General features: G+C 43.1%; 1 protein-coding gene across 2 annotated transcripts in view; it reads left to right on the top strand.

The window, feature by feature from the left end:
- Window positions 1–25,694, top strand: part of LOC139228122 (SHC-transforming protein 1-like) — a 127,764-nt gene that overhangs the window by 20,765 nt on the left and 81,305 nt on the right. The window contains exon 2 of one of the 2 annotated variants that reach the window (XM_070859312.1): window positions 7,388–7,546. In XM_070859312.1, the coding sequence (XP_070715413.1) occupies window positions 7,415–7,546 (132 nt within the window). In that variant the 5' untranslated portion in view covers window positions 7,388–7,414. Of the gene's footprint in view, window positions 1–6,805; window positions 7,547–25,694 lie in introns of those variants that run through there. The other variant, XM_070859311.1, reaches the window with a different exon arrangement.

The following is a 25,694-nucleotide window of genomic DNA, read 5'->3' as shown; positions in this document are numbered from 1 at the left end:
TACTGCGTGCAGTTTTGGTCACCTTACTTAAGGAAGGATATACTAGCTTTGGAGGGGGTACAGAGACGATTCACAAGGCTGATTCTGGAGTTGAGGGGGTTACCTTATGATGATAGATTGAGTAGACTGGGTCTTTACTCGTTGGAGTTCAGAAGGATGAGGGGTGATCTTATAGAAACATTTAAAATAATGAAAAGGATAAACAAGATAGAGGTAGAGAGGTTGTTTCCACTGGTCAGGGAGACTAGAACTAGGGGGCACAGCCTCAAAATACGGGGGAGCCAATTTAAAACTGAGTTGAGAAGGAATTTCTTCTCCCAGAGAGTTGTGAATCTGTGGAATTCTCTGCCCAAGGAAGCAGTTGAGGCTAGCTCATTGAATGTATTCAAGTCACAGATAGATAGATTTTTAACCAATAAGGGAATTAAGGGTTACGGGGAGCGGGCGGGTAAGTGGAGCTGAATCCATGGCCAGATCAGCCATGATCTTTTTGAATGGCGGAGCAGGCTCAAGGGGCTAGATGGCCTATTCCTGTTCCAAATTCTTATGTTCTTATGTTCTTTAATTCTTTCCCAGGAATCCATTATTTTAACATAATTAGAATTTTTAAAACAGTTTCAAATTCTTAGTTAATGCCTGGCCTTTACATCTGCTGTGAGAAAAAGAACTCAATTTCTGAGAGAAATCAGTGGGTGTGTAATCATTATTTTGTAAAGTTATATTTGCAACTTATTTCCTACCCTTATACGTGCTTTGTTTGTTAATCCCCATGGATTTCAAAGGCAGCATGGAACCACTCCAGTTTGAGAAGCACTAATTATTGCCACTCACAATGAAATGATCTAGAAGACATCAATCAGTGTAGTTGTAATCCATACAGGCCAGAAAATCTCAGATTCAATACCCAATCTGTGTTGACTAAGCTGGACTCAGCTGCGACAGGAGTACGGGGCACTACAATTGGCCTTTACTGGGATAGGGAAGAGCAAAATGGACCAGGGTTTCCGCCACTGATCACTACCAGTGATTCCTGCTGAAAAGTGTACCGTAACTGAGCAAGGACAGGATTCGACTTGGCTGTGGTGTTCTTTATATATATTGCCAACATTCACGTGAAAAATGGAGACTTCAGCAAGGTACTGGAGAACTGCCAGTGGCCATAGAACTTTATCCAGGAAAAATTAGCGCCTTCAGGGGAGAAGATTATGGGGGGGGGGAGGGATACGGGAATACATATCTTGGGGTGGGGAGAGTCTGGGGACTGTGCATGTTGTGTGTCACACTATTACAGTATATGTCTACAGACACTGGCTGTTCAGCACTGAGAATGGAATCAGCACCATACCCAAAGAAGACCAAATGTGTGATTGATGGGAGACTAAAAAAAGTCATAAGGGTGACCTATTTGCATGTCCCAATTGCCCTACTTCCAATTGTCCCTGTCCCAATTGTCCTTGTCTTTTCAATTTCTATTTTGCCTCAAGTCTTTCTTCAGATTTTCTCTCCTGAACACTCCTCTCTCAATATGATGATTCATGCTGGGATATAGTGAGATATAGTGCAATCCTGTTACCTCACCTTACTGGCCATCCTTCACGTGCGAAACTAGTTAGTGAGTATTGTCAGGCTATTCACCCATGGGGCCCATCACATCTGATTGTGACCCTCTCCTCACCCAATGACCACGCACATATAGAATCAGGAATCGAAGACCAGTAAAATTATAACATGTTTGGGGGAACCTGCCTTGTAAGCACCAGAAAGATTATTGCCTGATGCTCTTGAACACGCTCCTCACTACAATCTCAGCAGATGTTGTATCCTTGAGTCAGTGTGGGTTCTGTGCTAACTGAGGTGACTTTCACATCTTGTCAAGTGCAAGATAAGGTTACAGAGCAGATCCAAGACATGGTCATGTTGTTTATTGACCAAACAAAAGTGAAAGCGTATGCTGCACTTGAAAGCCTGGAGGACAGAGTAATGAAGGGCATGACCTGAAACTGGGAACAAAGATCAAGGTGCAGCAAGCCGTGATCCATACAGCGGTGGGACATGGGCTGTCCACAGGCACCACCTGAAAGAACCAAGAAAGGTTCACATGCACCATCTTAGATTATTAAAGATTCTGGGGCACTATTTGAAGAAGAATAGACACATTCCCCAGGTAACGTGACCAATATTTATCCCTCAACCAACAGTTTAACTAATCATTCATCTCATTCAGTGTCTGTGGGACACTGCTGTGTGCAAATTGGCTGCTGTGTTTGCCTACCTCATCATCATCATCATAGGCAATCCCTCGAAACGAGGATGACTTGCTTCCATGCCAAAAATATGATGAGTTCACAGGTGTTTCAATGAAGGACCTAATATTCCGGATCCTGAACTACATCTTGAAGAGTGGAAGATGCCTGTGCGAGGATTTTTTTAACGTGGGGTGACCGTTGCACACCAGCCACCACCCGGGCTTGACAGAGCTAGGTCTTAGTCCAGTGGCAAGGGTTAACCAAGACGACTGGAGACCTACTCTGCTGCACGGAGCTAGTGCGCACACATATCACAGTGTGGGCTGGTCCGTGATGCCCGATGGCCCCTGGCCCCGAACTCATGCCTCTCCTGGGCTCCATCACATCCCTCCACAGTCACTCGCCCCTCCAGCTCTATCTGCCCACACTCCAATCACCGACCTGGACCTTGATGACGTCACTCTTCGCTGCCGTCACCCTCCTGCACCAGCTCGCGCTGCTCCCTGGAGTGGTATGTCTCCACGCTATCCATGGCCGCCGGACCTCCGCTCCTTTTATGGCCCCAACCCGCTGCTGGTGTTCTCACGCAGTTACAACAGTGACTATACTTGAAAAGAACCCATTGGTTGTGAAGTCCCTGGGATGTCCTGGGGATGTTAAAGGCGATATATAAATAAAGGTTTATTCTTTCTTTTATTATTGTGAGTCATGGCAGATCTCAAAGCGCTTTACAGCCAATGAAGTACTTTTGGAGTGTAGTCACTGTTGTAATGTGGGAAAAACTGCAGCCAACTTGTACACAGCAAGTTTCCACAAACAGCAATGTGATAATGGCCAGATAATCTGTTTTTTTTGTTATGTTGATTGAGGGATAAATATATTGGCCAGGGCACCCAGGGATAACTCCCCTGTCCTTCTTCTAAATAGTGCCATGGGATCTTTTACGTCCAGTTGGGAGAGCTGACGGGGCCTCAGTTTAACGCCTCATCAGGACGACGGCATCTCCCACAGTGCAGCACTCCCTCAGTACTGCAATGGAGTGTCAGCCTAGATTTTTGTGCTCATGTCCCTGGAGTGGGACTTGAACCCACAACCATCTGACTCAGAGGCGAGAGTGCTACCCACTGAGCCACAGCTGACACAATGCAACAGCATAGATGAACAATTTTGGCGTGATTTTCACAAATGCGGAAAAATCCAAGAAATCACTGCAAGAAACAACCTTGTAATTACAGCCTGTAGTGCTACTCATGTGATGGTACTTGCTTTCATCTAAGCCTTAGTCACCTTCATTTCTTGCATCTGAATGTCACTAATAATATTGTAATCAGCTTTGTGCTGCCAGCATCAAAGGAGGCAGAAAGCATCTCAGAGTCATGCAGGAAAACGAAATTGGGCTTTTCAAACAGCTCAAGGATAGTGCAATTGCGCACATTATATAAAACTGCAGATGTCTGAGTGTCTTCTGAAGCTGATCAGAGAACTTAATGAACCACGTCAGTTTCACACTCACAATTAATGGCATCATCTGAGCCCCGTGATTGTGTTACATCCTTGGAAACACATTTTCAGGCATCTGTTGTTCTATATGTAACGCAGACACAGTGATTGAATGATATCATAAACCATAATTAGCATAATTGTAAACCAAAGATTGAGCTACAGCTTCACAGTACATTCTGAGGCATCGTGTATTTTTTTTAATTCAAAGGTTTTAAGGTAAATATTACAAATAGGAAATGATAGAATAGGAAGTTCTGCATAATACCTCCAGATCCCTAAACCTAATCAAGGGAAATTGCAGAATATCGTCCATCCAAAACATCTTCAGATTCCATCTTGCCATCTGCCCTCGCATATGACTCTCCACTCCCTACCCCTTGGTCTCTGCAACATAGGATTCATTAAACCACCATGTCTTGTAGAGTATTTCATTATCTCAATCAATGCATATTAATGTATAAAATACATAATGGAAGCACTTAACACATGAAAATATAAGTATGCGTTAATCATATTGGAATTACAAATACTATCTTGGCACCAAACCTCTCCTATATCATAACCCAGAGGTATAATGGGACTCAGGGTGGTCTAACTCTCTCTCCTCTCCCCTGCTGACTTAAAAGAATTCTAAAAAAGGAAGGTAAATGGGGAGACTATATGGTCAGCGAGTTAATAGTGGGACCTGGATTTTAATTCAGCCCAGACTGGCAAAATGAAATTATTTTCTTCTTGTCAACAAAATGAGCTTGGACAGTCTCAAAGATGCTAGTGAGTACATGCCCACAGTACAGAGCTGGTGTGGGAGAGGAAAATGAGCACAGTCTAAAAGAGCATTGTTGGGGCAAAGTAGAGGAAGCTTATTTCTGCATGCAATCTGTGTCCATGGCTGATGATGGCCTAGGGATATACAACACCAACATTGAATGGGTGACAAAATAGAAAAAGCTTCCCATTCCCTGAGAGAGGCACTCAGGCAGTTCAGTAATTGCTTGACGAACATTGAAGGATCGTTATGGGAGGCATTTTGTATTGACTGTCGGTCCAATCTCTGGTCTACTGCAATCTCCTGAGCCTAGTTTTTGATTGACTCCTAGTTTTTCATTACATTACATTCTCGTGAAGCATTGGTTATTAAGGTGCAATTTCAGCAGCAGTTCATTAATTAAGATAACATTTATTTCAGACTTTTTTTTAAAGAGAGGAGTGTTGGGAAAGAAAGACTTGCATTTATATAGCACGTTTCACAACCACCGGACATCTCAAAGCACTTTACATCCAATGAAGTACTTTTGGAGTGTAGTCACTGATGTAATGCGGGAAACGCGGCAGCCAATTTGCGCACAGCAAGTTCCCACAAACAGCAATGTAATAATGACCTCATGAGTCTGTTTTAGTGATGTTGAGGGCGAAATATTGACCAGGACACCAGGGATAACTCCCCTGCTCTTCAAAATAGCACCATGGGATCTTTTATGTCCACTTGAGAGGGCAGATGGGAATTCGGTTTAACGTCTCATCTGAAAGACGGCACCACCTACATTGCAGCACTCCCTCAGGACTGCACTGGAGTGTCAGCCTAGATTTATGTGCTCAAAGTCCCCGGTGCTACCCACTGAGCCACAGCTGGCACAATCTCTGTTGGGGCCCAAATGGAGAATCTATGGCCACTCTCTGATTTCCATAATCTCTTCCTGTCATATCTGCAGACCTCCGTCGAGAAAGCTTTCATTCTTTAATGACCTGCGTGGTTGCAGATTGTACAGCATAATTACCCAGCCATGCACGTCATTTTTGTGATTCACACCAGGAAGAGGCGGGTCCGAGTGAAATCGTCTTCTGATGGTTTAACTATCAATATTTTACTAAATTTGAAAGTTATACGAACAAAACCAGATTAATTTGTATCCCTGCCTGCCCACTCAAACCCTGGCTTCCTGTGTGCTTGGCCGCCTCGCAGTTTTCATTATGCCTTCAGAGTAAATTTGATAGGCTCAGGAAGTTACAGCAGACCGGAGATTGAACCAACAGTCAATAAAAAAACTCCCAGCTCCCAGAAAGATGCATCACTTTTCCCCCATGGGATCAGTACCGTATTTCCACGTGTCGGCTCAGCGCCAGGTCTGATCTTTTACCGCTTGAAATTGCAGCGCGACTTTAACCCTCCTTTTCACCGAACGCAAATTCCCAGCTGTCTCGTTTTGTGCCGTGTCCTTTTATTCTGCTGTTTCTGGAAAGAGTTCGTTTTTATAAAAAAAAAATACATGCAGATGGGTAAATGTGGAGTGCTGGTCGTTTTGAGTATTTGTGGTGCATGAGTCAGAAAGCTTTTTGCTGATTGGATGAGAGGAAACCACCCCAGGGATTGTCAGTCAATTACAGCAATCTACACTTCATTTACAGATTTATTAGCATGTGCACCGCGAGAAAACTCATTCATAAAAGTTCATTCATAAAAATTCCAACAGCTCCCCATATCGTCTCCGTCCACCTAGCGCACCGCTGTGTACTCGGGCTGGTAACTTCCGAGCCCAGAGTAACTATTGTGTGTAGCTGACTGCAGTGTGTGGAGGGACATGTAGAGAGGTGTCAGCTTGTTTCTGTCTGCGAGGGGGAAATCTTTGCAGTGCCATTGAAGAGGACGGGTTTTACGGAATCCTGTCGTTCAGTTTTTTTTTGTTGTTGGAACACATCTCGGGAAGCAAAGAGTGGGGGCGAGGTGCAGAAGGCGCTCATCCCGATAGCTGAGACTTTTTTTTGGGGGGGGGGAGAGGAGGGCAATCCAGCCTGGCGCTTTTTGAAGTGTGCAAGGCGATTAAACCCATCTGCCTGTTTCAAGGTTATCGCACCGCTCACTCTGGGCTGGATTTCGGGGACAATGGAGAGAGCAGTCAATGGGATTCCGAGCTGATTCCGTTGCAGCAGCTTTCGCAGGCAGACGCCAATCCTTCCCTCCCAGTGCCCTCGCATTTAAAGCAGGGTGATCCAACAGTTGCACCGTTTACAGTCTGGTCGTTTCTGCGGGCACCGGGGAACGGCCGGCGATGCAGGACAGCAGTATCTTTATTTTTTCCATTTGTAATTTACTGTGCCAACATCAGAAACGGGATGTTATCGACACGCCGCTGAAACCCTCTGCCAGTACCGGGGTACTTTTTGAATTGGAAAGGCTTGGAGCAGGATCCGGTTAACAGCAGTAGGCTATGAGAGAACGTATTCGCTGCAGTTTCACAGGACACACACCATATGTAGAAGGAATTTTCACACAGCCGGGCATGCTTCACAGGGCAAAGTACAGTCGTTTCAGAAACGACTCTTTGACATCTTTAGACGAAGCAACGGCCAATGCTTCTCTAAGGGTCAAGAACTCCTCCACCTCTTCGTCTCCTTGCTCCCCAGCCGCTGAACTTGCATCCGAAACCGAGGACATTTCAACCACTCTGTGCACCTTCATTCCCAGAATGGCAAACCTTAAACTGTCCAACCCGGCTAGCTTGCTTGGCCTCAAAAGCTTTTCGCTGGGCGCAAGAGAAATACCCCGAGTGAAACTGACCAACACCTTTAGCGCCCAGACTCTCTCCCCTTCCTCGGCTCTTGACTTAACCAGCTGCCTTTCTGCATCCTCTCCCCCCAAACAGGACCTCGGGAAGGTGACCACAAGCACAATGCAGTTCGGAGGGGGGCACTCCGTGAGCGAGGAATGGGCCCGTGACATTCATTCGGCAAACAGACCGGCCAAAGGCTCGCTGCATCCCCGGGACGATGTTCTAGGCTCTGGCGCACTTTACACTGTGAGAGTAAGTAAGTTTTCTTTTGTTTATAATTTTTAAAGTTTAGCACTAATTTTTATTAGGGGAGGGGCGATTGAGGCTTTACCCAGTGAGAACAATTAACTACAAACTAATGACTCAAACTAGATTCATTTGTAATGGAAAACAGATTTAAACTATCTTAAAGGTATGCATGAGAACTTTACACTCTGCAAATCCAAATGTCTGCTTGCTCGCATGTGTTACTTTAGCCTGTGATGAGCAACTAAAGTTGTCTGATTTTTATATGAATATTTTAAAAAGACCAATTGTCTGCAATCAGTGCAGTCAAACAGTATGCTGAACTGAGTTGATTTTGTAATCTCATTCCAAATAACTTCAAAAAACACAGGCTGAAAAGCAATTGGTAAACACATTTAATGCACAGATCATGCAGTGTATTGCATTTATTTTCTCTCTCGAAACAGACATCTTGAGAGAATACTCCAAGCCACAATATTGATTTGTTTTAGACTTTAGAAGTTGCATGTTGTTTATCCATATGTTTTCTGACAACAGCATGTTTATCCATATGTTTTCTGACAACAGTAGATGATGGTGAGTAGATTGCATGTGCGTAATTTAAGTCAGAGATGAAAGTTATTTTTTTGTTTCTATATTCACCGAGTTTTTTTCCTTCAATTTCTTGGTATTTATGATATCTTCAAGAGCACACTTAAAACACAGTCTGTAGGATGGCTGCAGGTCCAGAACTTCCTGTGGAAGCCTCCTTCCTGTCAGGTGACCTGACTGTTTATTAAACAGCACTAGCTGCAGTAACACAGTACATTCACAGTGTGGAGCTACATATATTACACTTCTCCCTCCTTAATGAAGAAGTTATTATAACAAACAATCATTATACATAACTTGCATGCTTATACATAACAAAGGATATGGACTTATTTTGACATATGTACAAATCAAGCTTAGCCACTTTTCTGTTTCAAAGAGGACACCTTCACTCTCGAACAGAACCTTCCAAACATGGTGTTGAATTTAAACTCATTTGAGGCTGATCCTGAGGAAAGTTTTCCTCCAAGGGATGCCCTTGATTTCCATTTGAACTCTCTCTCTCTCTCTCACTTCAGACTGTTTGTTTTCCTGACTTTGACTCAGACTTGCATTTTGACTTTCTCTTGGATTTGTTTCCAGTACATTGGATGTAGGATATGCGACTGGTGTATCAAAACTATCTGATGAGTCAGAAATAATTGAATCATTCCTGCCTTCAACTACTTTCATGTCTGTGGGGAAAATATGATCAATATGAACAAACCTAACCTGCCCATTATCAAACATCTTGACTAAATATGTGCGAGGACCGCATATCTTCACCACTCTTCCTGGTAACCACTTTACCCATTTATGGTGATGGTTCTTCACACTCACCATCTGATTTAATATCACACTTCTATCTTTTACTCTACCTCTATCATGATTCTGCAGAAGATAAAGGTACGCGGAGTCAGTGGAAATGTATTAGCATGGATCGAGAATTGGCTGGCTAACAGAAAGCAGAGAGTTGGGATAAATGGGTCCTTTTTTGGGTTGGAAATCGGTGGTTAGTGGTGTGCCACAGGGATCGGTGCTGGGACCACAACTGTTTACTATATACATAGATCACCTGGAAGAGGGGACAGAGTGTAGTGTAACAAAATTTGCAGATGACACACAGATTAGTGGGAAAGTGGGTTGTGTAGAGGACACAGAGAGGCTGCAAAGAGATTTAGACGAATGGGCTAAGGTTTGGCAGATGGAATACAATGTTGGAAAATGTGAGGGCATCCACCTTGGGGGGAAAAAAAACAGTAAAAGGGAATATTATTTGAATGGGGAGAAATTACAACATGCTGAGGTGCAGAGGGACCTGGGGGTCCTTGTGCATGAATCCCAAAAAGTTAAGTTTGCAGGTGCAGCAGGTAATCAGGAAGGCGAATGGAATGTTGGCCTTCATTGCAAGAGGGATGGAGTACAAAAGCAGGGAGGTCCTGCTGCAACTGTAGAGGATATTGGTGAGGCCAATGGAGTACTGTGTGCAGTTTTGGTCACCTTACTTAAGGAAGGATATACTAGCCTTGGAGGGGGTACAGAGACGATTCACTAGGCTGATTCTGGAGATGAGGGGGTTACCTTATGATGATAGATTGAGTAGACTGGTTCTTTACTCGTTGAAGTTCAGAAGGATGAGGGGTGATCTTATAGAAACATTTAAAATAATGAAAGGGATAGACAAGATAGAGGCAGAGAGGTTGTTTCCACTGGTCGGGGAGACTAGAACTAGGGGGCACAGCCTCAAAATACGGGGGAGCCAATTTAAAACTGATTTGAGAAGGAATTTCTTCTCCCAGAGGGTTGTGAATCTGTGGAATTCTCTGCCCAAGGAAGCAGTTGAGGTGAGCTCATTGAATGTATTCAAATCACAGATAGATAGATTTTTAACCAATAAGGGAATTAAGGGTTATGGGGAGCGGGCGGGTAAGTGGAGCTGAGTCCACGACCAGATCAGCCATGATCTTTGTGAATGGCGGAGCAGGCTCGAGGGGCTAGATGGCCTACTCCTGTTCCTAATTCTTATGTTCTTATGATTCTCTTTCTGCCTTGATTGTGTCTCTTCTATGGACTGTGCCAAATTTGGTTTTAACAATGAGAATCTGGTTCGTGTCTGTTGTTTGAGAAACAACTCTGCTGGTGTTCTACCAGTAGTTGTGTGAGGCGTATTACGATACGTTATTAGAAAATTAGCCAATTTGTGGTCCAATGACAATTGTTGTTTGTTTGGATTTGGATCCAACATTTGTTTGAGGGCACGTTTTACAATTTGTACCATTTGAAGCAGAGTGGTATGGTGGAACCTTGCTATGTTTCACATCATTTTTGCTTGTGAACTGTGCAAATTCTTAATGAAATTGTGGTCCATTAGCCAAAATAATTTCTTCTGGGAGGTCAAATGAAGAAAATAATCTTCGCAAAATGTCTAATGTTTTACTTGTTATTTTCCACATTGGAAACACCTCGACTCTCTTCGAATGGCTATCAATCACAATGAACAATTGTTGTCCTTCTAGCTCAGCAAAATCAATATGTAGCCTTTGCCACACCCTGGGAGGCTATTTCCATGGCTGTAATGGTACTGATGGTGGTTGCTTGCTTACCGATTGACATGTCGTACATTGACTCACGATGTACTCTATATCTTTATCAAGACCTGGCCACCATAAGTAACTGCATGCAAAACTCTTGCTCAAGCACATTCCCAGGTGCTGGTCATGGAGGTCTAATAATTTGGACTGGAATTTATTTGGTATAACCATCCTTGCACCGCACATAATACAACCTTTATTGACAATTCATTCCTACGAATGAAGAATGGTTTGACCATCCGTTTGCAATATAATCATACACCTTTGACATAACTGGGTCATGTTTGGTTGCTCTACCAATCTCTTCAGCTGTGACTGGCAGTTCATCAACTTATGAAAAGTAGAACACCTCTTCCCTATCGGATGTAACTTGTGATGGGGAAGGCAATCTAGACACCGCATCAGCATTACTATGATCAGCTGATCGTCTGTATTCAATATGATATGTATATGCTGACAAAACCAAAGCCCATCTCTGTATTCGGGCTGCAGCTAATGTTGGAACTGGGGACTTTGGATGGAGGATTGCTGTCAGGGGCTTATGGTCCATAACGAGAGTAAACTTATGACCATATAAGTATTTGTGGAACTTCTTGACCCCAAAAATGAATGCCAAAGCTTCCCTTTGGATTTGCGCATAATTACTCTCACTGGCACTGAGCGTGCATGAAGCAAAAGCAATTGGTCTGTCCTCCCCACTACTTAATACATGAGATTACTGCCCCAACTACATACGGAGAGGCATCACATGCTAGCTTGATCTCCTTAGATAATGTCATAGTGAACTAACATGGTGCTCTCTACCAATTTGCTTTTACTCTCCTTGAATGCTGTATTGCATTCTTTTGACCACTTCCAAAGAATCTGTTTTTTCAAAAGTTCATTCAGTGGATGTAATACTGTAGCCAAATTTGGTAGGAGCTTCCCATAATAGTTCAAAAGACTCAAATAATCGCGTAAGTTCAGTAGCATTCTTGGGAGTGGGTGCATTTCTGATTGCATCCAGCTTTCCCTTTGGTTGGATGTAAACCATCTTTGTCTACTCTGTACCCTAAGTACTCCACTGAGTTTTGAAATAACACACTTGCGAGCAGACACTCGTACTCTGTACTTCTCTAGCCATCTGAGGACTTCATTCAATCTGTTATGAATTTGCCTATTTGGTGCTGAAATTAGTATGTCATCTAAATAACATACTACACCTTCAATACCTTGCAAAATCTGGTTCATCGCCCCTTGGAATATGGCAGGGGTGGAAGACACTCCAAACGGTAGCCTATTCCATTGATATAGGCCTAGACGAGTATTTATAGTCAAACATGACTTGGACGACTCTAGTTCAAACTGTAAGTAGGCATTCGTAAGATCCAACTTTGAGAAGATCTGACCACCTCAGTGTTGTGAACAAATCTTCTATATTTGGCAATGTCTTGGGGACAGTACCCTCCTAGAACCTGGTTTACGGTTACTTTATAATCACCACACAATCTTACCTTCCCATCGGACTTAGGTACAACAACAATGGGTGTAGCCCAATTACATCGATCTATCTTAGAAATAATGTTCTCAATCTCTAGTCTTTTGAGTTCTTGCTCAACTTTTCTCCTTGAGTGCATATGGTATGGAACGTGACTTGCAGTAAACTGATCTAGCTTCCTTCTGTACCCTGACACTTGCCTTGAAGCCTTGGATCGGACTGTCCATTTCTTGATGACATCATCCTTTACCGCAAATCTCGTTTCAACACGAAAAATCTCACTCCAATCCAGCTTCAGTGATCCCAATCAGTTTCTTCCTAGTAAGCAGGCTTGTCTCCTGCCACTACTATTAGAGGCAAGCTCTGAACTTGATCCTTGTATTTCACAGGAACGGTGATACGACCTACCACCAGAATGTTCTCTCCCGAGTAGCCTCGCAGCTCTATCTTGGCTTTCTCCAATGGGAAATCACACAATTTGCCGAGTTATAGCGACTCCGGTACTACACTCATGGATGCACCAGTGTCGATTTCAATGGGTATCTTGAATCCCACAACATCTATGTGGATTATTATACTTTTCGAATCGCTGTCCGTTAACCTCATGCTCCTGATGATGTTTAGCTCTAACATCTCCTTGTCATGTTGTTGTTCTTCCGTGCTATGTAGTCTCTGGGGATTTCTACTCATCGCTTTCAAAGCTGGTTTACCCTTCAGTTGACATGCTTTTGCGAGATGCCCAGTTTTTCTACAGAAGAATCACTGCCTTCACATATGGACAACTTTGAGCGGAATGTGTTGTCCCAGGCACCAATAGCAGGACGTCAATGTTCTGTTCCCATTTCCAGTTTCTGAGACTTTGGGGCCCCACCGCCCTTTACTTTGAACCTGCAGGCAATTCACCTCGGTTGTCTGATGACTGAAATTAATATGAAATTCTTGGGAATATTAGTTGGCCATGCTCATCGACCTAGCTGTCTGACCAGCTACATCAAAAGTCAAGTCAGGCACCGTCAATAACTAACTTCTGATCAAATCATTTTTCATCCCACAAACAAAGCAGTCTTGCAATGCTCGGTTCTGAAAATCTCCGAAATTACAGTGAATCATTAGCTTTTTTAATGCAGAGTGACTTGGATAGGTTAGGTGAGTGGGCAAATGCATGGCAGATGAAGTATAATGTGGATAAATGTGAGGTTATCCACATTGGTGGTAAAAACAGAGAGACAGACTATTATCTGGTGACAGATTAGGAAAAGGGGAGGTGCAACGAGACCTGGGTGTCATGGTACATCAGTCATTGAAGGTTGGCATGCAGGTACAACAGGCGGTTAAGAAAGCAAATGACATATTGGCCTTCATAGCGAGGGGATTTGAGTACAGGGGCAAGGAGGTGTTACTACAGTTGTACAGGGCCTTGGTGAGGCCACACCTGGAGTATTGTGTACAGTTTTGGTCTCCTATCTTGAGGAAGGACATTCTTGCTATTGAGGGAGTGCAGCGAAGGTTCACCAGACTGATTCCCGGGATGGCGAGACTGACATATCAAGAAAGACTGGATCAACTGGGCTTGTATTCACTGGAGTTCAGAAGAATGAGAGGGGATCTCCATAGAAACGTTTAAAATTCTGACAGGTTTAGACAGGTTAGATGCAGGAAGAATGTTCCCAATGTTGGGGAAGTCCAGAACCAGGGGTCACAGTCTAAGGATAAGGGGTAAGCCATTTAGGACCGAGATGAGGAGAAACTTCTTCACCCAGAGAGTGGTGAACCTGTGGAATTCTCTACCACAGAAAGTTGTTGAGGCCAATTCATTAAATATATTCAAAAAGGAGTTAGATGTAGTCCTTACTACTAGGGGGGTCAAGGGGTATGGCGAGAAAGCAGGAATGGGGTACTGAAGTTTCATGTTCAGCCATGAACTCATTGAATGGCGGTGCAGGTTCGAAGGGCCGAATGGCCTACTCCTGCACCTATTTTCTATGTTTCTACAGTGTACTGATATTTTCTTCGGCCTTCTGGTTTCATATTCTGAAACGATAACTTTCAGCAATTTCTAACGGAACAGGGCTGTAATATTGTTCTAAAGAACCTGTTTCAGCGTTGTATCCTTTGGCTTGTCAGGCACAAGCAAATTTATCAGTGCTCCATACAACTTGGGCCCAGTCTCAGTTAAGAATATAGCTTTTTTTTTCCAACACCGCCCGGTTCTGGTTTTCATCAAGAATTTCGATCATATTCTATGCAGTGAAAAATATTTCTAGCCGAAACACATACGCTCTGAAATTTTCCTGGTCCTGTTGAAATGTCCCCACATGTCCCATGGCTCCCATGGGGGCAGCCATTTTGACTCTGGCAGTTTACCAAATCTGCTCGTAATTTACCTCGCGTTTGTAGCTGTTTTCAAAAACAGAGAAGCTCTCAGTCTCTCTGAAGGTTGGCTGAATTCTTCACCAACAAAAATTTCAGCTTTGTATTATCCGATTACATCTCCATTCTCGTTGCCAATGTGATATCTTCAAGAGCACACTTAACACACAGCCTGTATGATGGCTGCAGGTCTGGAACTTCCTGTGGAGGTGACCTGACTGTTTATTAAACAGCATTAGCTGCAGTAACGCAGTACATCCACAGCGTGGAGCTACATACATTACAGTATTGGAATAGTGATTAATTGATAATTAGTGCCAAGGACACAGTACAGTTAATCTGGTTTATCAAAACAGCTCTCAATTGTGGTACAAAAGCAAAAACAAAGCTTTGTTAATTAGCTGTGCATGTATTTGCATTTCCTGACCATCCAATCACACTTCGTATACCACACTCATGTGTCACACTTATAGATAAATGTCATGCAGTTGATTAGCTCTTCGTCAATTTCTTGCAACAATTTTAAAAAACTAATACAGCAGTCAGAATATCAGTAATCTGACTTTAAAACAAAAACAGACAGGAAGGCAGGCCCAGATATTTTTTCATAGATTATGAGCATAAAAGACAATTAAACTCTGATTGCCCTCGCCTTGCACAATTAAACTCTGACTGACCTGAGGCTTTATTTTCTGAATAACAATTGGACATAGTGGCCTTTTAAAGGGACATAAATCTGCTGTAACATTATGCATTACATGATCTAACACACCTGTTCTAACAAAACAGCCCATCACCTGACATTACGTGAGCAATGCCATGGGAGTGTACTAGTATATAGTCCACTCCAGATAATTCAAACTTATTTAATTGATGAATTAAACAACATAAATAATGAAGGAAAGTAGGAATTTAGAGCTATAAAGTGTTAATGATCAGATCATTTGAAATAAGTAACTTTGAATTAAGAGGAGTAGAGTCTACATCTAGATGCACATTTTGTCCATCACACTTTCTGTGACAGTCTGGCATCACACTGTGTAACTCATGCAAATTTTGTGCCACCCTTGCATTTGATTTCTGTGTTCTGAATACAAAATTTCTGTCCCTCACAGCTGAATGGGTAAAGAACATACCAGTCATAAGAAGGCAACACATAGACATGAGCGTCCAATGAATGATAACAATATCCGAGAAAGCAATTGGCAGCCGAACAAAATCTATCACTTTAAAAATAAATTGCTGCAAATATTTTTTGATCCTTTCAACTGCGATTTTGGATGATCTCTAAACTTAGCAATTAGTTTGTCACATTAAAAATATGAGAAGTATATGTCAAACAATGCTTTCTGTTAGAAACCGCTGATGGCTGAGCCTTCAGTTCATGGGTTTCCCAGGGCCATTCCTACTGGCTGACGATAAGGTCGTAGGTTACAATTCCCAGCATGCATCTATGTCTACAACTCTTGGAATCTTTTATGTTCACAGAATGTGGCCGGACCTGCTGTTTATAATTTCAGCCCCTTTCCTGAGCAACACAAAGCTTTGAAGGCAAAAACTCATGTTTTGTTTTGTCTAAACCATCAAAGCAATGTGAAGCTGGAACTTGTGGTTTTCTTTAGCTATAAAGATCATGTAAACAATGTGTATATGCAGGGTTATTAATTTTTTCCATTTATGTTCGCTAAACAAGCGACCGATTCTTCTCGCTCCACCAGGCACACGGCTGTTTGTTTTTTACTCCCAGTGTGCAGACTTTGGTTTCGACGTCTGTGTCCTCTTGCAATCTCTCTCAACCTAATCAACAATTGAACACATGACCATTTTGCCTCCACCACCTATAACCATTGTATTGGACGATAGAATTAGGTAGCCTTTTTGTACTGAACCACCATTTTCCCTCTGAGTGCCAGTTTTCATCATGCTATCTGCCGCGTTATTTATGTATTTACATCGCTATGCTGCGTGAGGACTGGAGAAAAGCTGAATGAATGCCCACCAAGGGTAGAGTAGCACGATCTGGGGACAAGAGATAACAGAGCATTCGAGGAGCAGAGGGTGCATGAAGATACTTCAAGCCAGAGGGTGTAACTAAGATAAAGTGGGATGAAGCCAAAGAGAGATTTGAAAGCGAGGACCAGAATGTTCAAGTCAGTTTACTGCAGCGCGAGGTGTCAGTGGAGCTTGGGTGATGGAAGTGCGGAGGTAGCTTTCAACCCAGACGTCCCAACCTGACGCACTTCGGCATGAACATTTGCCATGGCAGAAAATGTAGGCCAACATTTCTCTCTCTCTCTCTCTCTCTCTCTAAATCTGCATATATCAAGATCTTGGACTGTATTAGAAGTACAACTGATCTGCGTTGTCCTCATATTTAGTAATTATGATCCCATTGTCACCCTTTAAATGATGCCTTTCAGCATTCAGTACATATTTAATCGATAGTTCAGTAAACAGATGTTACATTCTGGTCCTATTCCAATGTCTGCGTTTAATGTGGGTTTAGAAAGTAAGATTTACCCTTGTCATTTGGAAGTATGATTCATTCTGAAGCTGTGTGTACACAGATATTTCTGGCATTGCGCCCAACCTGTCAGAAAAATCTACAAAGGCTCATAGGAAGTAGATTAGCTCCAGTGAGTCACTGCTTCTGCCACTTCATCCATCATTCATGATACTGAATATATATTTAGCACGTTAGCCGTTCTTTCATGCTGACATGCAGTAGTTTATTTTTCATTAGCATATAAAGAATGAGCTACTACAAGACACCTGTTTTATTTTGAACACTGTGCTAAATTTTTGTCTTTTGTGTGCAGAGAATTGTACACCTTTGCACAGCACTTGAGCACATGTGCTCACAGTCAGTACCTATGTATTGCAGCATGTACAAAATACAATGAAAGATTATGTATATAACTGATCACATTGGAGGTGCATCACCCATGTTAATGAGATAGTAGTTATGGTCTGGGATCTATTTACGACCCATTAAGTACATGGGCTAGTGCAGCCAAGTGAAAATGTTGACTTGGGAATAGTAGGAAGGTAATTGGCCAGGAAAGAGGAAGTGGGATTGATTTTAATCATTGGTTATCTTTTTTTAAAAAAAATTAAATTAATTTTAAATTTTATTTATTTATTATGGATCACAGGGATCTCTTGGTCCTGCCCAATCTCCAATTTGGTTAAAAAAACAGAAGGCATGATGGAAACTTTCTGCAAATGCCACCATTTGCATGGACCAGACCAAATGACCGCAGAAAATAGTAGAGTAGCTGAAAATAAGTCCATGAAGCATTCTAGTAGATATCAATGAAGTCCCTTGCCTCTTGCTTTGGAAGTGCACAGCAGAACTCCTAAGCAGGCAATGATTGAGGTTTATGTGGGCACCTGGTGGGATACAGAGAGCTAGGAGGTGCGTAGCACTCAAGAATATTGAAATGAAGACCATTAGCTTTTGGTTTTCACAGAAAAATGGATATATTACAAGAAAGTAATCCACAAAACACTGGTAAAAATCCTATATTATGGAAGTGAAATTTGAATTTTTCAGTTATTGTAAACCAATGGCATTGATTGATTGTTTGTAATGGTTATAATGTTTTAGAAACATTTTGAAACTATGTTGACTTATAAACCAGAATTAGAGCTGAACTAAATGGCTCTGAACCATTTTAAATTGAGGTTCATCTGCACATGAATACTACCACTGTTTTTAAATAGAAGAACAAATTATAGTTCTATAAATATTACCATTTTCCAAGTCCGACAATGCTGACTATGCCTAAAGCCATAGCAACATTTTTTTATTAATAAATGCCATGATCTCTTCGGAATGCTTTGATCTCTGACGAGGGAGGGTGCATCTTTGCTTATTGGCAATCTTACTGGCGATTGGCCTATAGGATGTCTCCATCTGATTCCTCGGGCACCAGGATTGATTCTTTTTTACAAATATCCAAATTTAATGGCCTCTAAAGCCCAACATCCAACATGTACTATCACTAGCATTAAATTCTCGCCCAACCTAATATCTGGTGTCCAAAGGAACAAGAGAGCAAGCTGGAGACAGCAGATGCATGTGGTTTTATCATCATTCTCCAGGCCCTTGATCCAACTACCTTGATTACTATGTTTGACATATGCCTGTTGCACTCTGAAGGCAATGCAACAGCATTCCAAGCTGGTATACTGGTGTTAGTGAACATCGGTCAATGGGAGTTGGTAGATTGGGAGTGATACACACGTCACCCACACCATGAAGAGCAATAGTTGATGGAAAGTAAGAAAAACGTACATTTATTTAGCGCCTTTCACGACCACTGGCTTTACAGCCAATGAAGTACTTTTGGAGTTGTAATGTGGGAAACGCGGCAGCCAAATGGCGCACAACAACTCCCACGAACAGCAATGTGATAATAACCAGATAAACTGTTTTTGTTATGATGATTGAGGGATAAATAGTGGCCAGGACACTAGGGATAACTCCCCTGCTCCTCTTCGAAATAGTGCCATGGGATCTTTTCCGTCCAGCTGAGAGCAGAAGGGGCCTCAGTTTAACGTCTCATCCAAAAGACGGCACCTCCGACAGTTCAACACTCCATCGGCACTCCAGAGCAGTGCCCGCCTAGATTTATGTACTAGAGTCCCTAGAGTGGGACTTGAACCCACAAACTTCTGACTGGAGGAGGATGGTTCACGTCTTAAAGGGTTGACCTTTGCTACTTGCATTTTAGTATTAAAGTTCTTGTCCAACTTGTTTAAGCAATTGTAATTATCTCAGAATCATACATACATGGAAATTAGGTGCAGGAGCAGGCCATTCGGCCCTTTGAGCCTGCACCGCCATTCAATAAGATCATGGCTGATCATTCCCTCAGTACCCCTTTCCTGCTTTCTCTCCATACCCCTTGATCTCTTGATATGGCACAAGAGCCATATCTAACTCCCTCTTGAATATATCCAATGAACTGGCATCAACAACTCTCTGCGGTAGGGAATTCCACAGGTTAACCACTCTCTGAGTGAAGAAGTTTCTCCTCATCTCTGTCTTAAATGGCTTACCCCTTATTCTTAGACTGTGACCCCTGGTTCTGGAACTCCCCAGCAATGGGAACATTCTTCCTGCCTCTAACCTGTCCATTCATCTAAACTCCAGTGGATACAAGCCCAGTTGATCCAGTCTTTCCTCATATATGTCAGTCCTGCCATCCCGGGAATCAATCTGGTGAACCTTCGCTGTACTCCCTCAATAGCAAGAACGTCCTTCCTCAGATTAGGAGATCAAAACTGAACACAATATTCCAGGTGTGGTCTCACCAAGGCTCTGTACAACTGCAGTAAGACCTCCCTGCTCCTATACTCAAATCTTCTAGCTATCAAGGCCAACATGCCATTTGCTGCCTTCACCGCCTGCTGTACCTGCATGCCAAACTTCAATGACTGATGAACCATGACACCCAGGTCTCATTGCACCTCCCCTTTTCCTAATCTGTCACCATTCAGTTAATATTTTGTCTTCCTGTTTTTGCCACCAAAGTTGATAACCTCACATTTATCCACATTATACTGCATCTTCCATGCATTTGCCCACTCACCTAACCTGTCCAAATCACTCTGTTGCCTCTTGGCATCCTCTTCAATGCTCACACTGCCACCCAGCTTAGTGGCATCTGGAAACTTGGAGATATTACATTCAATTCCTTCATCTAAATCATTGATGTATATTGTAAATAGCTGGTGTCCCAGCACTGAGCCCTGCGGCACCCCATTAGTCACTGCCTGCCATTCTGAAAAGGACCCGTTTATTCCAACTATCTGCTTCCTGTCTGCCAACCAGTTTTCTATCCACATCAATACATTGCCCCCAATACCATGTGCTTTAATTTTGCACACTAATCTCTTGCGTGGGACCTTGTCAAAAGCCTTTTGAAAGTCCAAATACACCACATCCACTGATTCTCCCTTGTTCACTCAACCAGTTACATCCTCAAAAAATTCTAGAAGATTTGTCAAGCATGATTTCCCTTTCATAAATCCATGCTGACTTTGACCGATCCTGTCACTGCTTTCCAAATGTGCTGCTATTTCATCTTTTAATAATTGATTCCAACATTTTCCCCACCACCGATGTCAGGCTAACCGGTCTATAATTCCCTGTTTTCTCTCGTGCTCCTTTTTTAAAAAAAGTAGTGTTACATTAGCTACCCTCCAGTCCATAGGAACTGATTCAGAGTCAATAAAATGTTGGAAAATGATCACCAATGCATCCACTATTTCTAGGTACTCTGGAATGCAGCCTATCAGACCCTGGGGATTTAGCGGCCTTCAGTCCCATCAATTTCCCTGACTAATAAGGATTTCCTTCAGTTCCTCTTTTTCGCTAGACCCTCGAACCCCTAGTATTTCCGGAAAGTTATTTGTGTCTTTCTTAGTGAAGACAGATCCAAAGTATTTGTTCAATTGGTCTGCCATTTCTTTGTTCCCCATTTATAAATTCAACTGATTCTGACTGCAAAGGACCTATGTCACTAATCCTTTTCTCTTCACATATCTATAGAAGCATTTGCATTCAGTTTTTGTTCCTTGCAAGCTTCCTCTCATACTCTCTTTCCCCCCTCCTAATTAGACCCTTTGTTCTCCTCTGCTGAATTCTAAATTTCTCCCAGTCCTTGGGGTTGCTGCTTTTTCTGGCCAATTTATATGCCTCTTCCTTGGATTTAACACTATCCCTAATTTCCCTTGTTAGCCACGGTTGAGCTACCTTCCCCTTTTTAATTTTTACTCCAGACAGGGATGTACAATTGTTGAAGTTCATTCATGTAATCTATAAATGTCTGCTATTGCCTATCCACTGTCAACCCTTTAAGTATCATTTGCCAGTCTATCCTAGCCAATTCACATCACATACCATCGAAGTTACCTATCCTTAAGTTCAGGACCCTAGTCTCTGAATTAACACTGTCCACTCTCCGTCTTAATAAAGAATTCTACCATATTATGGTCACTCTTCCCTAGGGGGCCTCGCACAACAAGATTGCTCATTAGTCCTCTCTCATTACACAACACCCAGTCTACTAGGGTGACCAGCCCTCTAGTTGGTTCCTCGACATATTTGTCTAGAAAGCCATCCCTAATACACTCCAGGAAATCCTCCTCCACCGCATTGCTACCAGCTTGGTTAGCCCAATCTATATGTAGATTAAAGTTGCCCATGATAATTGCTGTACTTTTATTGCATGCATCCCTAATTTCTTGTTTGATGCTGTCCCCAACCTCACTACTACTGTTTGGTTGTCTGTACACAACTCCCAACTGCGTTTTCTTCCCTTTGGTCTTCCGCAACTCTACCCATACTGATTCCATATCATCCAAGCTTATGTCATAGAAAAATTACGACACAGAAGGAGGCCATTTGCCCATCGTTTCTGTGCCGGTCGAAAAATTGCTACCCAGCCTAATCCCACCTTCCAGCACTCTGTCCGTAGCCCTGTAGGTCACTGTTCTAAGTGCGCATCCAAGTACTTTTTAAATACGACGAGGGTTTCTGCCATTACCACCCTTTCAGACAGTGACTTCCATCAGAACATAGGCTAGCCCGGTGATTTTGGTGAGACACTTGTCTAATTTCCCAAGTGTAGAGCCCTGTATCATCTGAACCATTTGCAAGCAGTATCTCCATCTTGTGAGAAATTTCAGTTGCAGAACTGTGGCTTTTTCAAATTGGGTAAATATGGATTAATCAGCATAAATCCTAATTCACATCAATTTCTCGTTCAGAACAGTTTTGAAGCTGATTTGAAATAAGAGTGGATTGGATGCTTTCAAAATAAGAAAGGTTACACAGGTACCTCCTGAACCAAGCTTTAAACTTTCAATTAAAAACAGGACTGCACTTCGCCATCATAAATTTTCCCCAGTTAGGCAGTGAAGCGCTAAAAAAGCAGTGATTTTTGCTTCCTGCCAGTAATGAGGGTATTCTCATTGGCTGTTCCCTCCCTTTTCCGCAATTACCTCCTGTTTTTTGTTTTCTTGGCCTGCAGTGCCTGCTGAGCAGCCTACCAGACTCAAAACTTGTATCTGTTCTCAATGTAAGCCATCAATTTGTTTGACTTTGAAAACACCAATTCAATTCTGACAGGCAGGTTTTATTAACTGGCCCTCCTGCACCGTCTTGTGCTGTACCATGTAGTGGCATGCCTCCACGCTGCTCCCAGGCCGCCACTTGCCGCTCCTTTTATGGCCCTGACCAGCCGCTGATGGTGCACGAGGGCAACGGCAGCAAAGAACGATGTCAGCAAAGTCCAGGTCAGTGATTGGTGTGTGGGCAGGTGCAGCAGGAGCGACGGGATTAGGGCGAAGGAGCGGCGAGAGACTAAGGGATGTGATCGGGGCCAGGGGAGGCGTGAGTTCCGGGCCAGGGCCCCAGGGCCAGCCCACACTGCGATATGTGTGCGCGCCAGGTCTGTGCAGCAGAGCTGGTCTCCAGTCGTCCTGGGTAATCCTTGCCACTGGACCAAGACTTAGCTCCGTCAAACCCGTGTGGTGGCTGATGTGCAACGGTCACCACACGTTAAAAAAATCCACGCACAGTCATCTTCCACCCTTGTGGATGTAGTTTGGGTTCGTCTTTCGAAACACCTGTGAACTCATCCTTTTTTTTGGTGTGGAAGCAAGTCATCCTCGCTTTGAAGGACTGCCGATGATGATGATTAACTGGACATGCACTTATCACTGCACCAGCCCAAAGTCATTTCCTGAGCCTTTGTTGGTTTTATCTAATTTGTTCTCCTAAGTGGACCAATTTTAATCACCTTTAAAAGCAAGAGGAGGATTTCAACATTTTTATTACACCAGTAACAGCACCAGGGAGAGAGAAAACGGGTAATTATAGACGGGTAAAAATAGTTAGCCTGACATCAGTAGTGGGGAAAATGTTGGAATCAATCATTAAGGATGAAATAGCAGCGCATTTGGAAAGCAGTGATAGGATTGGTGCAAGTCATCATGGATTTATGAAAGAGAAATCATGCTTGACAAATCTTCTGGAATTTTTTGAGGATGTAACTAGTAGAGTGGACAAGGGAGAATCAGTGGATGTGGTGTATTTGGACTTTCAAAAGGCTTTTGACAAGGTCCCACACAAGAGATTGTTGTGCAAAATTAAAGCACATGGTATTGGGGGTAATGTACTGATGTGGATAGAGAACTGGTTGGCAGACAGGAAGCAGAGAGTCAGGATAAACGGGGCCTTTTCAGAATGGCAGGCAGTGACTAGTGGTGTGCCACAGGGCTCGATGGTGGGACCCCAGCTCTTTACAATATATATTAATGATTTAGATGATGGAATTGAGTGTAATATCTCCAAGTTTGCAGATGACACTAAGCTGGATGGCGGTGTGAGCTGTGAGGAGGACGCTAAGAGGCTGCAGGGTGACTTGGACAGGTTAGGTGAGTGGGCAAATGCATGGCGGATGCAGTATAATGTGGATAAATATGAGGTTATCCATTTTGGGGGCAAAAACACGAAGGCAGAATATTATCTGAATGGCGGCAGATTATGAAAAGGGAAGGTGCAACGAGACCTGGGTGTCATGGTTCATCAGTCCTTGAAAGTTGGCATGCAGGTACAGCAGGCGGTGAAGAAGGTAAATGGTATGTTGGCCTTCATAGCAAGGGGATTTGAGTATAGGAGCAGGGAAGTCTTACTGCAGTTGTACAGGGTCCCACCTGGAATATTGTGTTCAGTTTTGGTCTCCTAATCTGAGGAAGGACATTCTTGCTATTGAGGGAGTGCAGCGAAGGTTCACCAGACTGATTCCAGGGATGGCTGGACTGACATATGAGGAGAGACTGGATCAACTGGGCCTTTATATACTGGAGTTTAGAAGGATGAGAGGGGAATCTCATAAAAACATATAAGATTCTGACGGGACGGGACAGGTTAGATGTGGGAAGAATGTTCCCGATGTTGGCGAAGTCCAGAACCAGGGGACACAGTCTTGGGATAAGGGACAGGCCATTTAGGACTGAGATGAGGAGAAACTTCTTCTGAGTTGTTAACCTGTGGAATTCCCTGCCGCAGAGAGTTGTTGATACCAGTTCATTGGATATATTCAAGATAGAGTTAGATATGGCCCTTGCGGCTAAAGCGATCAAGGGATATGGTGAGAAAGCAGGAAAGGCGTACTGAAGGAATGATCAGCCATGATCTTATTGAATGGTGGTGCAGGCTCGAATGGCCTACTCCTGCACCTATTTTCTATGTTTCTATGTAATGTAGATAATCATCTCCAGAGGCATGATCAAAAATAGTTTGACGCTGAGTCAAAGGAGGAGATATTAGGAGGAGATTTTGGTTGGATCTTGTGCTGTAAGATTCTGTGATCGCAAAAAATATGTTGCGTAGTTTCATAAATGATGCCTGGGAGTGTTCGATGCTGGCACTGGGTATAAAGTGGGGACACAATACCAGGGTGATATAGAGAGATTGTAGAGGGATGTGATCGGGGCCCAGGAGAGGTGTGAGTTCAGGATCCAGAAGAGGCAAGGGCCCAGGGGCAGCACGGCCCAGCCCACACTGCGATATGTGTCCGCACTAGGTCCGTGCAGCAGAACTGGTCTCCAGTCGTCTTGGGTAATCCTTGCCACTGGATAAAGGCCTAGCTCTGTCAAGCCCGTGTGGTGGCTGATGTGCAACAGTCACCACACATTTATAAAAAAAAAAAAATCCACGCACTGGCATCTTCCACTCCCTCAACATGTAGTTTTGGACCTGGAATATTAGGTCCTTTTATTGCAAAGGGGATGGAGTATAAAAGCAGGGAAGTCTTGCTACAGCTATATAAGGAATTGGTGAGGCCACACCTGGAATACTCTGCAGTTTTGGTTTCCATATTTACGAAAGGATATACTTGCTTTGGAGGCAGTTTAGAGAAGGTTCACTAGGTTGATTCTGCAGATGAGGGGGTTGACTTATGAGGAAAGGTTGAGTAGGTTGAGCCTCTACTCATTGGAATTCAGAAGAATGAGAGGCGATCTTATCGCAATGTATAAGATTGAGGGGGCTTGACAAGGTGGATGCAGAGAGGAAGCTTCTTCTGATGGGGGAGACTAGAACTAGAGGGCATGATCTTAGAGTAAG

Source organism: Pristiophorus japonicus, chromosome 17 (assembly GCF_044704955.1).
Source record: "Pristiophorus japonicus isolate sPriJap1 chromosome 17, sPriJap1.hap1, whole genome shotgun sequence".
Lineage (NCBI taxonomy): Eukaryota > Metazoa > Chordata > Chondrichthyes > Pristiophoridae > Pristiophorus > Pristiophorus japonicus.
Note: the sequence above shows the minus strand (reverse complement) of the source record. Positions and strands in the feature narration are given on the sequence as shown.